General features: G+C 48.6%; 1 protein-coding gene across 1 annotated transcript in view; it reads right to left on the bottom strand.

Moving 5' to 3' along the window:
* The window catches only part of mycbpap (mycbp associated protein), a 158422-nt gene that overhangs the window by 94656 nt on the left and 48892 nt on the right, over window positions 1-14874 (bottom strand). Inside the window, exons 6-9 of the mRNA XM_070857425.1 lie at window positions 6441-6556; window positions 5636-5786; window positions 3114-3232; window positions 1140-1249 (exon numbers count right to left, since the gene is read on the bottom strand). Coding sequence (XP_070713526.1) covers window positions 1140-1249; window positions 3114-3232; window positions 5636-5786; window positions 6441-6556 — 496 coding nt within the window. The remainder of the gene's footprint in view (window positions 1-1139; window positions 1250-3113; window positions 3233-5635; window positions 5787-6440; window positions 6557-14874) is intronic.

The raw sequence follows: 14874 nt of genomic DNA, 5'->3' as shown, positions 1-14874 counted from the left end.
CAATCACTTCACCAACTGATCAATCACTTCATCCACTTATCAATCACATCGTCCACTGATCAATCACTTCACCCATTGATCAATCACATCAGCCACTGATCAATCACTTCACCCACTGATCAATCACATCGCCCACTGATCAATCACATCGCCCACTGATCAATCACTTCACCCACTGATCAATCACTTCACCCACTGATCAATCACTTCACCATCGGGAGGAAAGGGACGTCAGATGGAAAAATTAATTCAAAATACAAAATAAGACAGATGAAGGAAGTGTCGAACTGTCATACAATGAGTGGCTAGATGGATGTGACCACACTTGATCAGCTCCGCTGGGCGGGCCACATTGTCCGCATGCCAGACACGAGACTCCCAAAGCAAGCGCTCTACTTGGAGCTCCTTCACGGCAAACGAGCCAAAGGTGGGCAGAGGAAACGTTACAAGGACACCCTCAAAACCTCCCTGATAAAGTGCAACATCCCCACCGACACCTGGGAGTCTCTGGCCAAAGACCGCCCTAAGTGGAGGAAGTGCATCCGGGAGGGTGCTGAGCACCTCGAGTCTCAGCCGAGAGCATGCAGAAACCAGGCAGCGGAAAGAGCGTGCAGCAAACCAGTCCCACCCACCCCTTCCCTCAACGACTATCTGTCCCATCTGTGACAGGGACTGTGGCTCTCCTATTGGACTGTTCAGCCACCTAAGGACTCATTCTAAGAGTGGAAGCAAGTCTTCCTCGATTCGAGGGATTGTCTATGATGATGATGATGAGATGGATGTGAGGAAGGACGAGGGAATAAAGAGGACACGTGAAGTAAAGACATAAAGGAGCGGACAAAAGACCGGGCAGACATACAGAAGGGAGGGATATTTTGAGACAGAAATTGCAAAAGATCGTTCAGATTCAGGGAAGAAAGAGGGAGTCAGAAATAAAGAGAGATAGTTAGATAAGAGAAACTAAACTCTTTATTTTTAATTTTGTCTGTGAGCAATGCCTTAGATCAACGAATATCAATTGATCGGAATAGAAACTCTGTTGTTCGTTCATCCGCAGGATACACAATGGAATAGTTCCACTGAACGTGGACATCCAACAAACACAGTGTGCAATTGCCCGGTTGCACGGTGATACTTACATGCTCTCTTTACTGTCTGATGTAGGCGGATCCCCAACCACCATGAAGCGTTCCACTGACGTCGAGCTGAAGGGATGCACGGTTCCAATCACCTCCAGCTGATCAATGTCCTGCGGGGAGAAAACACACCGGTAACCCGGGATATGAGTGTTTGCTGGAGTCAACTGGCGGCTTCAGGCTGACAATCCGTTATTGACATAAGTGAGGGCACTCCATGCTCCCGATAGCCTCCTGAACCTGATGGTTATGGGTTCTGACAGCTACCATTCTGGACAATGCAAATCAGGCCCAAAAGCAATTGGTGGCACTCTGATTGATGAAAGAAAGAGAGAGCAGTGTTCAGACACTGCACCGCTCTCCATATCAAAAACCAGTAAATGTCTAAAGCACCTGCAACCATCACTAATGCGCACAGCATAAAAACGGAAGACAATAAATTAAATTGCGAGGCAGTGCTGAGAGTCGGAGCGGTTTTGAGGTCAGGGTTGCGCTAGAGGCTGGGGCAATGCTAGCGGCTGGGGCAATGATTGAGGCTGGGCTGGTTCTAAAGTTTGGACAATGCAATCTCAGTTTACCACAGCTGCTCTCTTTATTTCCAAGTACTCCAGCAGTCTGAAAATGAGTGGCATGATTCCTATCACCTAGGATCAGAAGATGCGGCCAGTGGATAACTCACTAAAACACTGGGGTACAGTACTGGTGGGTACAGGTCTATCACTGTATAACACTGGGGTACAGTACTGGTGGGTACAGGTCTGTCACTATATAACACTGGGGTACAGTACTGGTGGATACAGGTCTGTCACTGTATAACACTGGGGTACAGTACTGGTGGGTACAGGTCTGTCACTGTATAACACTGGGGTACAGTACTGGTGGGTACAGGTCTGTCACTGTATAACACTGGGGTACAGGTCTGTCACTATATAACACTGGGGTACAGTACTGGTGGGTACAGGTCTGTCACTGTATAACACTGGGGTACAGTACTGGTGGGGACAGGTCTGTCACTGTATAACACTGGGGTACAGTACTGGTGGGTACAGGTCTGTCACTGTATAACACTGGGGTACAGGTCTGTCACTATATAACACTGGGGTACAGTACTGGTGGGTACAGGTCTGTCACTGTATAACACTGGGGTACAATACTGGTGGGTACAGGTCTGTCACTGTATAACACTGAGGTACAGTACTGTGGGTACAGGTCTGTCACTGTATAACACTGGGGTACAGTACTGGTGGGTACAGGTCTGTCACTGTATAACACTGGGGTACAGGTCTGTCACTATATAACACTGGGGTACAGTACTGGTGGGTACAGGTCTGTCACTGTATAACACTGGGGTACAATACTGGTGGGTACAGGTCTGTCACTGTATAACACTGAGGTACAGTACTGTGGGTACAGGTCTGTCACTGTATAACACTGGGGTACAGTACTGGTGGGTACAGGTCTGTCACTGTATAACACTGGGGTACAGTACTGGTGGGTACAGGTCTGTCACTGTATAACACTGGGGTACAGTACTGGTGGGGACAGGTCTGTCACAGTATAACACTGGGGTACGGTACTGGTGGGGACAGGTCTGTCACTGTATAACACTGGGGTACAGTACTGGTGGGTACAGGTCTGTCACTGTATAACACTGGAGTACAGTACTGGTGGGTACAGGTCTGTCACTGTACAACACTGGGGTACAGTACTGGTGGGTACAGGTTTGTCACTGTATAACACTGGGGTACAGTATTAGTGGGTACAGTTCTGTCCCTGTATAACACTGGGGTACAGTATTGGTGGGTACAGGTCTGTCATTTGTGGTGGCAATGCTGTGAGATATTTGTGGTCATGAACAAAGAGACATATTACACTATGTTGTGTGTTGGGTTAGGATGTTTGTGCTGCAATGTACAGGTGCTGATACTGGGTTACAGTACTGGTAATGACACTTGTGTGCAGTTCTGACCAACATACTGGTTGTCTGAAGTCCAGATGTCTCAGAACAGTCTTCATCTCATCCAACCGCTGTTTCAGGTACAAACTATCCGATTTGGTGTACCGGTAGCGTTTTTTGCCCTCTGGGAAGTCAGTACCTAAAGTAAATGAAGACACGGAATTCAATTAATCACTCAATCTACCTGTTGCTCTGTCAGGTATTGCACCAGCTCTGCACACAATGCCATCTGTATATTTGCTTTTCTAATTGGGGAAACGAGGGGAAGGGACAGTGCACACTGTGCAGAACATCAACGAGGCACAAAAACTTTATCATAGAAACTTACAGCACAGAGGGGGCTATTCGGCCACTTGTTCCTGTGCCAGTTCTTTCAAAGATCAATCCAATTATTCCCACTCCCTTGTGTGTCCCCATAGCCCTGCAATTCTTTTCTTTTTCAAGTATATATCCAATTCCCTTTTGCCAGTTATTACTGAATCTGCTTCCTACACACCTTCAGCCAGTGCATTCCAGATCACAACTCGCTACATAAAAACATTCCTCCTATCTCGCCTCTTTTCTTTTGCAAATTACCTTAAATCCGTGACCTCTGGTTACCGACCCTTCTGCCAGAAACTACATTATGTGTTAAGTAGTTAAATCCTGATTCCCCCTCTGATTTCTACAACTCCCAACTGTTAACTTATATCTCCTACATTTCAACCTTTTCCCATTGTTACGGATTTTCAAAGTAAGTTTCTCGCAATGAGTTCAAACCCTGGGCCGAGAGGGGCAGATTTGGGGTTCTGTAGTGCCCGTTTCTTAGGCATTACATGGCCTCCAAACGGTGGCAAATGGCGTCTGTAATGCACGCACTTCCAACGAGAAGTGCTCCGGATGCCATCATTGGTAAAGGAGTTTGGGCGCGCACCTCTCCGCCGTCAGCAGCATGCAGAGCAGGCAGATTATAGCATCAGTCAGTGTGCAATGTTGATTTGATGCCAGCGCTGCCATTTTCGAACTCCACGTTCTAGCCTACGCTCTGACCAGAAACGTAACTGGACCAGCCACATAAATACTGTGACTACGAGAGTGGGTCAGAGGCTGGGTATTCTGCGAATAGAGTCTCACCTCCTGACTCCCCAAAGCCTTTCCACCATCTATAAGGCACAAGTCAGGAGTGTGATGGAATACTCTCCACTTGCCTGGATGAGTGCAGCTCCAACAACACTCGAGAAGCTCGACACCATCCAGGACAAAGCAGCTCACTTGATCAGCATCCCATCCACCACCTTCAACATTCACTCCTTCCACCACTGGCGCACCGTGGCTGCAGTGTGCACCATCTACAAGATGCACTGCAGCAACTTGCCAAGGCTTCTTCGGCAGCACCTCCCAAACCCACGACCTCTACCACCTAGAAGGTCAAGGGCAGCAGGTGCATGGGAACACCACCACCTCCACATTCCCCTCCGAGTCACACACCATCCTGACTTGGAAATATATCGCCATTCCTTCATGGTCACTGGATCAAACTCCTCGAACTTCTTCCCTAACAGCACTGTGGGAGCACCTTCACCACACGGACTGCAGTGGTTCAAGGCGGCGGCTCACCACCACCTGCTCAAGGGGCAATTAGGGATGGGCAATAAATGCCGGCCTAGCCAGCGACGGCCACATCCTGTGAATGAATAAAAATAAAATTTTAAGAGGCAAAAAAGGGAAGAAAATCAGGGGAAAAGTAGACCTTGAAAATTGATGAAGGGTTAAGACAAGAATCATCAGGTGACCTCATGTGATGAGCTACGATCCCAGACCTGATCCATAATGGTGAGTACAGGCCATCATCTGAGTTCCTTCTTTCAAAACCATTCCAAAAAAATCTGATTTAAAATAAAACAGATTAAATGCTCTAAAAAGTTTCCATCAGTTTGGTTCTTCCCTAAGTTCTTATACAATATCATCTGGCAACTCTGTCAGTACACCAGCTCAGAGAAATTGTCAAGCAAAACATCAGAAGAGATTATTCAAAAATGACAAGGGACAAAGGCAGCAGTAGATGTTATAAAGTTTCCAGGCGTTGTAAAGCTGTGGCCCAAGACAATTGGATCTCCTGAAAAGGAACCGTAATTCTGAGACCTCCATTCGTTTCCTGCTGTGAATCAGGCCCAGGGATAAACATTCGCCTCACTGTAGTGACACGACAGTGTGCAATGTGCCTCATGTCACTGATGGAATGAGTACAACTTGGGACCTGACTTTCAGTGTGAAGATCAAGGAGAATTTGGGTTTGTCAAAATCAGGAGAGAGTTGGTGTTTACTGACCCGACCTGGGAATGCCTGTGGGAAACTGGTAATGGTTCCCAACCACTTCAATCAGTCTGTCAGTCCCCTTTGTAATGCTGAAAACTTCAATTCCATCACCTCAAAGGCACTGCTTTCCCAAAGAAATAAAACCAAGCCTCCTGAACCTTTTTCTCATCAGCTAAATTCCTGAAACCTGGGATCTAGGTTTTCCCAATCATAGCAAATGTCCTTCTCAGGAAGGTTGTGGAAGTACCTGTCTCCTGTTTGATTGTCCGAGATTTCCCGATATGAGTAATGGGTGGTGGGAATCCACGTTCAGTCTGTGTTAGCGTTGAATCTACGCCACTTAACTCATCGCCAATCTTTGGCGGCAGGCTCCAGAACTCACTCCCCACGCGGTAACCCTGAAATCATCAGAAGGGAGAAAGGTGACTTCTTTCTTTTCATTTGGGTCACAGCACACAAAATAAATCGGGGTTCAGCAACATTCTGCAGCCCAGCCATGGAGCTGGAATCCCTCACAGGTGGGAGCAAATGCCCAGAGCCCCTCCCCCGAGGGGGAAACCCCAGAGCCCCTCCCTGAGGGGACACCCGCAGAGCCCCTCCCCCAAGGGGGAAATTCCCCAGAGCCCCTTCCCTGAAGTGAAACCCCCCCCAGAGCCCCTCCCCCGAGGGGTGAAACCCCCACAGCCCCTCCCCCGAGGGGTAAAACTCCCCAAAGCCCCTCCCCCGAGGGGTGAAACCTCTAGAGCCCCTCTCCCGAGGGGAAACGCCCAGAGCCCCTCCCCCTAGGGGTGAAACTTCTAGAGCCCCTCCCCCGAGGGGAAACGCCCAGAGCCCCTCCCCCTAGGGGTGAAACTTCTAGAGCTCCTCCCCCGAGGGGAAACGCCCAGAGCCCCTCCCCCTAGGGGTGAAACCTCTAGAACCCCTCCCCCGAGGGTGAAACCCCCCACAGCCCCTCCCCCGAGGGGGAAATCTCCAGAGTCTGTCACAGAATACTTGGTGCTCTAATGCCCCTAGGGATACCATGATTGAATGGCAGGGCAACCTTTACTGACCTTCCCAGGACCCACAGCTGCCATGGTCTGATCGATGAGGTTAGACTGCTGTTGTATCTGTCCGAAATCCTCACATTGATTCATCAGTAATTCGTCAACTGGCTTTTCAAGGAGATCTAAACAGAGAATAGCCGAGTTCTAAGATTATTCAGGCGTTTTTTTGCGAGGAGAAGGAATAAAAATAATGACAGCAATATTACAGAAACCACGGCACCTTTTAAATTAATTCCCTGGATGAGGTGACATTTAAGAACATAGGAATTGTTACATGTAAAAAGACCCAGGTCCATCAAGTTCACCATCTACCATCCCGGTAGTCACATGATACAACGATAATGGAGTTAGACCCAGACATGAGGTGAGGTAAACTTCAGTCCTGGAGAGCTTTGGCAGCTATCGGTCCAAAGTCGCCTCTACCCCCCGAGCTCGCTACACTCACCACAAGGCATGTCCCAAATCACTCACATACTGCTTCCCAAAATGTTATTTTCTGAAAGAAACCTAATTCATTTGCGTTTGAATGACTGAATACTCACTGCCCCCCACCGTCTCCACAGAGAGCCTGTTCCACAGAGTGATCTCTCACTCACTGAAATGACTGGTTTTGAATTTACCCCCCTTGACCTGCGGGCAGTTACCTCTGGCTCTGTTGGTCGGGACACGGTGAAACAGCTCGTCATAGGCAACATTGGCTCGTCTCTTTACAATCCCGAGAACAGCCATTATATCACCTCACACCCTGCTCTATTCTGCCTGTCTGCCCAATTCCTGAGTATATTCAAATCCTCCTGATGCTTACCCTGTTCAGCTTTGGAGTCTACCGCCTTCATTATTTGCCCAACTCCTGCCCAACAAATGCCCTTCAAATTCTTACGCATGGTAAAAGAAGGTGCAAGGCCTGCTTTTACCAGCGTAAGAGTTTTAAAAAAAAGTAACATTTATATATTATAAACCCTGTCCATTAAGGTAAGATTATTTTTAGTCCTGTTAAAACAAATTTTAAAAATGACAAAAAAATAAATATTTGTATAAAATATTTAATTAAATTGCATTTTAATTATTTTTAAATACGTAATGTGTTCAAAAGAAATTATTTAATGTGTTGTGTGTTTTTGGGTATTCCCATTCATACTTATGGCAGCTCCGTAGAAACGGAACTCACCAAAAGTATGAATGGGAATACCCCTATTTTGATAGGTTGGGCTGGCCCACGAGATCCCAGCGATGTGCACAAACTGCTTAAGTCCCTGTGATATGTGGGCCCCTACGCAGGCCTCGCATAGAGGCCCAGGACCAGCAGTCTCTGAACCTCTGGGACCACCAGGTAGTTTCCTGGAAATTGTTGCAGTCGGAGGCCTTCATCCGCAATTTCTGGGCCATTAAATAAAACAGACCCCCGTGGGACCCCACTGGTAACATTCTCTCAGGCTGATGACAAAAAATATTTCCACTGATTGTCACTTCCTTTACTTTCAGTACCAGTCTTTCTAGACAAACTGTATTAAAGGCCTTACTGAATTACAGGTACACTACATCCACTGCCTTACCCATCTTTGTGTTCAAATCCATCCACGGCCTCACCCCTCCTCATCTCTGTACCTCATCCAGCCCAACAACCTTCCGAGAGCTCAGTATTCCTCCAACACTAGCCTCTGGCTCACTTCCTTTGCCCTACCACTGGTGGCTGTTCCTTCAGCTGCCTGGGCCCTAAGCTCTGGAATTCCCTCCCTAAACCTCTCCACCGCTTTCTCCTCCTTTAAGAGTCCCCTTTAAACTTTGACTAAAGCTTTTCGTCATCCCTCCTAATATCTCCTTCTTTGGCTCGGTATCAATGTATATCTGATCACACCTCTGTGAAATGCTTTGCATGTTTTGCCTCCATTAATGGTGCTATATTAATGTAAGTTGTTGTTGTAACTCTTACAAAGCTCCTTTGTCACACCCTCAAAGAAAACCAGAGAAAACTAGATTGACAAGAGCACCCCTTCATGAAATCATACTGGCTATCTTTTATGATTTTAATGTTTAATAAATGTTTCCATAACTTAATCTACAATGGATGTCAAACTGACTGGTCTGTAGTGTCATGTATCCTACATGGCTACTGTTATGTATGGAGAAAGAGTCAGACTGAACACTGTGAGCTCAAAGTAAAGTGTGACCGTAGTCTTTTATTGCAGGTCTCCAGAGTGCCTCTCCAGCCTGTGAGGCTTCCTTCAGTACAGGTGCTCCCAAGGGATTATGGGATCCCTTGGGACTCCAGGGGATGAGCCCTCTGGTGGCTGTACAGAGTAAATACAAGTTTACATATATAACAACACTCTCCCCCAACCCCGCCCAACCCCCAAAAGTCAACATATTTACAATGTGAGTCAATCGGGGAGCTCTTGCCCTGGTTAATCGTCTCGGTGTGAAAACTGGTGTTGTTGAATCATTTGTTGGGCCCTCGCTGGGCTGCTGTGCAGCTGGCCTTGCTGGACTGCCTGGTGTGTTGGGCCCTGCTGGGCTGCTGTGGATGATGGGTTCTGCTTCGTGGTCAACTGTGATGCTGGTTGCCACTGGTGTGTATGTTGGGGGATCAAAAAGGGTAGGGTCCAAGATGGGTTGCTCAGGATAGTCCGTGAATCTGAGTTTGATTTGATCCAAGTGTTTCCGGTGAATGAGTCCATTTGAAAGTTTGACCCAAAACACTCCGCTTCCCTCTTTGTCCACGACAGTGCCGGGAAGCCACTTGGGATCTTGTCCATAATTCAATACAAATACAGGATCATTAACTTCAATCTCGCGTGACACATCTGCGCTATCATGGTATGTACTTTGTTGAAGCCGCCTGCTCTCTACCTGTTTATGTAGATCATGGTGAACTAACGAGAGCCTTGTTTTAAGTGCTCTCTTCATGAGCAGTTCAGCAGGTGGGATCCCAGTGAGCGAATGGGGTCTCGTGCTGTAGCTAAGCAGGACTTGGGATAAGCGAGTCTGCAGTGAGCCTTCCATTGCCCTCTTCAAGCCTTGCTTGATGGTTTGCACTGCTCTCTCTGCCTGATCATTGGATGCTGGTTTAAACGGGGCAGATGTGACATGTTTGATCCCATTAAGGATCCTGAATTCTTTGAACTCAGCACTGGTAAAACATGGCCCGTTGTCGCTCACCAGGACATCGGGTAGGCCGTGTGTGGCAAACATGGCCCGCAGGCTTTCAGTAGTGGCAGCGGATGTGCTAGCCAACATTATATCACATTCAATCCATTTGAAGTACGCATCTACATTTACAAGGAACATTTTACTGAAGAACGGGCCTGCATAGTCGACATGGACGCTAGACCATGGTTTGGTGGGCCAAGACCATAAACTTAGCGGCGCCTCCCTGGGTGCATTGCTTAACTGCGTGCATGTATTACATTTGTGCATGCAGGATTCTAAGTCCACATCGATACCGGGCCACCACCCGTGGGATCTGGTTATCGCTTTCATCATTACGATACCTGGGTGGATACTGTGGAGGTCACTGATGAAGGTGTCTCTACCCTTCTTGGGAACCACTACTCGATCGCCCCACAGAAGGCAGTCTGCCTGTATAGGCATTTCATCTTTGCGCCACTGAAACGGCTTTATCTCTTCCTGCATTTCCACTGGGACACTGGACCAGCTCCCATGAAGCACACAGTTTTTGACTAGAGATAATAAGGGGTCCTGGCTTGTCCAGGTTTTGATCTTCTGGGCGGTGACGGGTGATTGCTCACTCTCGAATGCTTCCATTAGCATAACTAAATCTGCGGGCTGTGCCATTTCCACCCCCGTGGTGGACAATGTCAGCCTACTGAGAGCATCAGCACAGTTTTCTGTGCCTGGCCTGGGGCGGATGGCATAGTTGCATGTGGACAACGTGAGCGCCCATCTCTGGATGCGGGCTGATGCATCCATATTTATCGCCTTACTTTCAATTCAAATTTGAGCCCAAACATATATTGATGCATTTTCTTTACCCCATAAACACACGCTAACGCTTCTTTTTCAATCATGCTGTAGGCCCTCTCAGCCTTAGACAGACTTCTGGATGCATAAGCTGTCATGTATTCAACTATCATTGTAACCCATGTATAAGCTGACCTAAGTTGTATGCCTTGAGAACACTGACCACAGGGGGCGAACTTGTGGGAGACACTCCTAACCTGGACTTTCCAGTATAAAAGGGAAGCTCCACCCACCGTCTGCCTCTTGAGGTCTTGGTAATAAAGGTAACTGGTCACAGAGTGATCTTTTCTGAAGTATGGGCCTTGTGTGCATTTATACTGTATAGTAAGGACATATTATTAGCGACGAGAAACTGGGATTTAAACTACGCGAGCATGGCCACGAGAGGTACTGTGTTGGTGATGATTGGGACGACTTTATTGAGAGGCTACAGCAAAGTTTTGTCACTAAGGAATGGTTTGGACAGGATTCGGCCGACAAACGCAGGGCTCATCTCCTGACGGTTTGTGGATCCAGAACGTACTCACTGATGAAGGACCTTCTAGCGCCAGAGAAGCCGGCGGACAAGATGTTCGAGGAGCTTAGTAAGTTGATCGGGGAACACCTTAAACCGGCGAGAAGAATGCACATGGCGACACACCGGTTTTACACGCACCGGTGGCGAGAAGGGCAAAGCATTCCAGACTTCATGGCAGATCTCAGGCGACTGGCGAGCCTATGTAAGTTCCCAGATGCATGCAGAGCGGAGATGCTGCGAGATTTTTTTATTGAGGGCATCGGGCGTGCTGGAGTTCTCAGGAAACTGTTTGGTCTCAAAGACTTGACCTTGGAAGCGGCGGCTCTGATAGCCCAGACAATTATCTCAGGGGAGGAAGAAACCAGAATGATTTATGGCAAAAGTCTTGGCTCAAATGCGGCAAACAACCAGCGAGTCAACATTGTTAATGCAGCACACAGTTCTCTAGGCAGACAAGGGCAATCGGACATGCCCCAGCATGCAGTCGAACCCAAAGGGGGAATTCAACAGAGACAATGGCTAGCTGAACGGTGATTCATGCCATCGCAATGGACAATGCGGCCAGTAATGGGGCTATCAACACCTGTTAATGGTGCGCTTAAGGACAGTTACAGAGACAGTCAGAGACGATCGACTGGTAATGGACCTTTTGTTTCCAACAATGGGGCCTCCAGCTCATGCTGGAGGTGTGGAGGCAAACACCCAGCCAGAGCTTGCAGGTATCAGCAATATACCTGCAGAAACTGCAACGTCAGCGGTCACTTGGCGCGTATGTGCAGGAAGCTTGCAGCCAGGTTGATGTACGAAGAGGACGGGCCCAATGTAAACCCTACGAGGCCAAATGAATACTGGGGGAAATTGCTGGAAGCTAAAGTTCAGCGAGTTCATGTGGAGCACATATATAGTTCATATACCAGCACGCCACCGATAATGATGAAAGTGCTCCTCAATGGCATCCCAGTATCAATGGAGCTAGACACGGGGGCCAGCCAGTCCCTGATGAGTATCAAACAGTTCGAAAGGTTGTGGGTATCCAAGGCCAGGAGGCCAAAATGATTGGCAATTGACGCACTGCTACGGACATATACAAAGGAGAGCATTCCGGTGCTAGGCAGCGCCATGATAGTCGTGACCCACAAAGATTCGGAGAACAGGTTGCCACTCTGGATTGTCCTGGGGGATAGTCCCGCACTACTGGGGAGGAGTTGGCTTGCTGTCATGAACTGGAAATGGGGCGATGTCAATGCAATTTCTTCTGTGGAGCGAGTATCATGCTCACAGGTCCTGGACAAATTTGACTCATTATTTCAACCCGGCATCGGCACTTTCATGGGGGCCAAGGTAATAATTCACATAAACCCGGACGCCAGGCCAGTACACCACAAGGCCAGAGCAGTGGCGTACGTGATGCGGGAAAAGATAGAATGCAAATTGGGCCGCCTGCTGAGGGAAGGCATCATCTTGCCAGTCGAATTCAGTGATTGGGCGAGCCCGATCGTGCCGGTGCTCAAGGCGGATGGGTCGGTCAGGATATGTGGTGATTACAAGGCCACAATCAATCGGGTGTCACTCCAAGACTAGTACCCGCTACCGAGAGCGGAGGACCTCTTTGCGACGCTATCCGGTGGCAAACTTTTTTCAAAATTGGACCTGACCTCAGCTTACATGACCCAGGAGCTGGCGAGTGAGTCGAAGAAGCTGACCACCATCATGACACACAAGGGGTTGTTTGAGTACAACAGATGCCCGTTCGGGATTCGTTCGGCCGCCGCGATCTTTCAGCGAAATATGGAAAGCCTCCTCAAGTCGATTCCAAGGATGGTGATTTTTCAAGACGACATCCTCATCATGGGTCGCGATACTGAAGAACACCTCCACAACCTGGAGGAGGTGCTACGCAGACTGGACCGGGTAGGGCTGCGACTGAAAAAGACAAAGTGCGTCTTCCTAGCTCCAGAGGTAGAATTTCTGGGGAGGAGGATAGCAGCAGACGGGATCAGCCCTACAGCGTCCAAAACGGAAGCGATCCAGGGAGCACCCAGACACCCTAACACGACGGAGCTGCGTTTGTTCCTGGGGCTCCTGAACTATTTTGGCAACTTTCTTCCCAAATTGAGCACGTTGTTTAAACCGCTACACGTGCTCCTACCAAAGGTCGCAATTGGGTCTGGGGGGGACAGCCAGGAAAGGGCTTTTGTTAGAGCACGCAATTTATTATGCTCCAACAAACTGTTAACGTTATATGACCCGTGTATGAAACTTGTTTTAACATGTAATGCGTCGTCCTATGGGATCGGGTGTGTGTTGCAGCATGTCAATGCCAAGGGTCAGTTACAGCCGGTAGCTTATGCCTCCAGAAGTCTGTCCCGGGCACAAAGGGGCTACGGGATGGTAGAAAAAGAAGCGCTAGCATGTGTATATGCAGTAAAAAAAATGCACCAGTACCTGTTTGGCAGGAAATTTGAGCTGGAGACAGATCACAAACCCCCAACGTCCCTTTTGGCCGACAACAAGGCCATAAATGCGAACGCATCGGCCCGCATACAGAGGTGGGCACTTACGTTAGCCGCCTATGACTACACAATTCGGCACAGACCGGGCACTGAAAACTGTGCCGATGCACTCAGCAGGCTACCACTAGCCACCACTGAGGAGGCAGCTGAGCATGATGCTGAGATGGTCATGGCTGTTGAAGCTTTTGAAAGCGAAGGCTCACCTGTGACAGCCCATCAGATTAAATTTGGACAAATAAAGACCCGCTACTGTCTTTAGTTAAGAAATGTGTCCTGAATGGGGACTGGGCAGCCACGTACGGGGCATGCCCTGAGGAGTTTAAACCGTTTCATAGGCGCAAGGATGAACTCTCGATTCAGGCCGATTGCCTACTGTGGGGAAACCGAGTAGTCATGCCCCAGAAGGGCAGAGAGGTGTTTATCAGAGAACTTCACAATGAGCACCCGGGCATTGTCATGATGAAGGCAATTGCCAGGTCACACGTTTGGTGGCTAGGGATAGATGCAGACCTGGAACTTTGTGTTTGCAGGTGCAACACGTGTGCACAGCTGGACAACGCACCCAAGGAAGCCCCCCTTAGCCCCTGGTCCTGGCCCGCCAAGCCATGGTCACGCATCTATGTGGACTACGCAGGTCCTTTCATGGGAAAAATATTTTTGGTTGTAGTAGACGTCTACTCCAAATGGATTGAGTGTGGCATTTTAAATTCAAGCACATCCTCTGCTAGGTAGAAAGTCTACGGGCAATGTTCGCCGCCCATGGTCTACCGGACGTCTTGGTCAACGACAATGGCCCGTGCTTCTCAAGCACTGAATTCCAGGACTTCATGGCAGGCAATAGAATCGATCATGTGAGAACGGCACCGTTCAAACCGGCCTCAAATGGCCAGGCGGAACGAGCAGTGCAGATAATCAAACAGGGGATGTTCAGAATCCAAGGGGGTTCCCTACAAAGCCGCTTATCACGCCTCCTGTTGGCCGATAGATCCCGACCACACTCGCTCACAGGGGTTCCACTTGCAGAGCTGCTAATGAAAAAGGATGCTCAAAACCAGGTTATCCCTTATACATCCTACTATGAAAGAAATTGTTGCGAGCAGGCGTCAGTCACAATGTGACTACCATGACAGGAATGCGAGGGCGCAATGTATTGATGTCAATTACCCTGTTTTTGTCCTTAACTACGCTGCACGGCCCAAATGGCTTGCAGGCACTGTGATTGCCAAAGAGGGGAATAGGGTTTTGGTAGTTAAAACTTACCAATGGACAAATCTGCCACAAACACGTGGATCAAACTAAAAGGAGGTTCAGCAACCCCATAGAAGAAGCAGAGGAAGAACACGATGTAGAGTTTACTCCACCACAGGTGACCGAACACCGGAACCAAGTGGAGGAGAGCCCAGTCACTGTGGGCAATCTGGACAGGCCTGAG

This window comes from Pristiophorus japonicus, chromosome 16 (genome assembly GCF_044704955.1).
Source record: "Pristiophorus japonicus isolate sPriJap1 chromosome 16, sPriJap1.hap1, whole genome shotgun sequence".
Lineage (NCBI taxonomy): Eukaryota > Metazoa > Chordata > Chondrichthyes > Pristiophoridae > Pristiophorus > Pristiophorus japonicus.
This window is presented reverse-complemented; position numbering and strand designations above follow the sequence as displayed.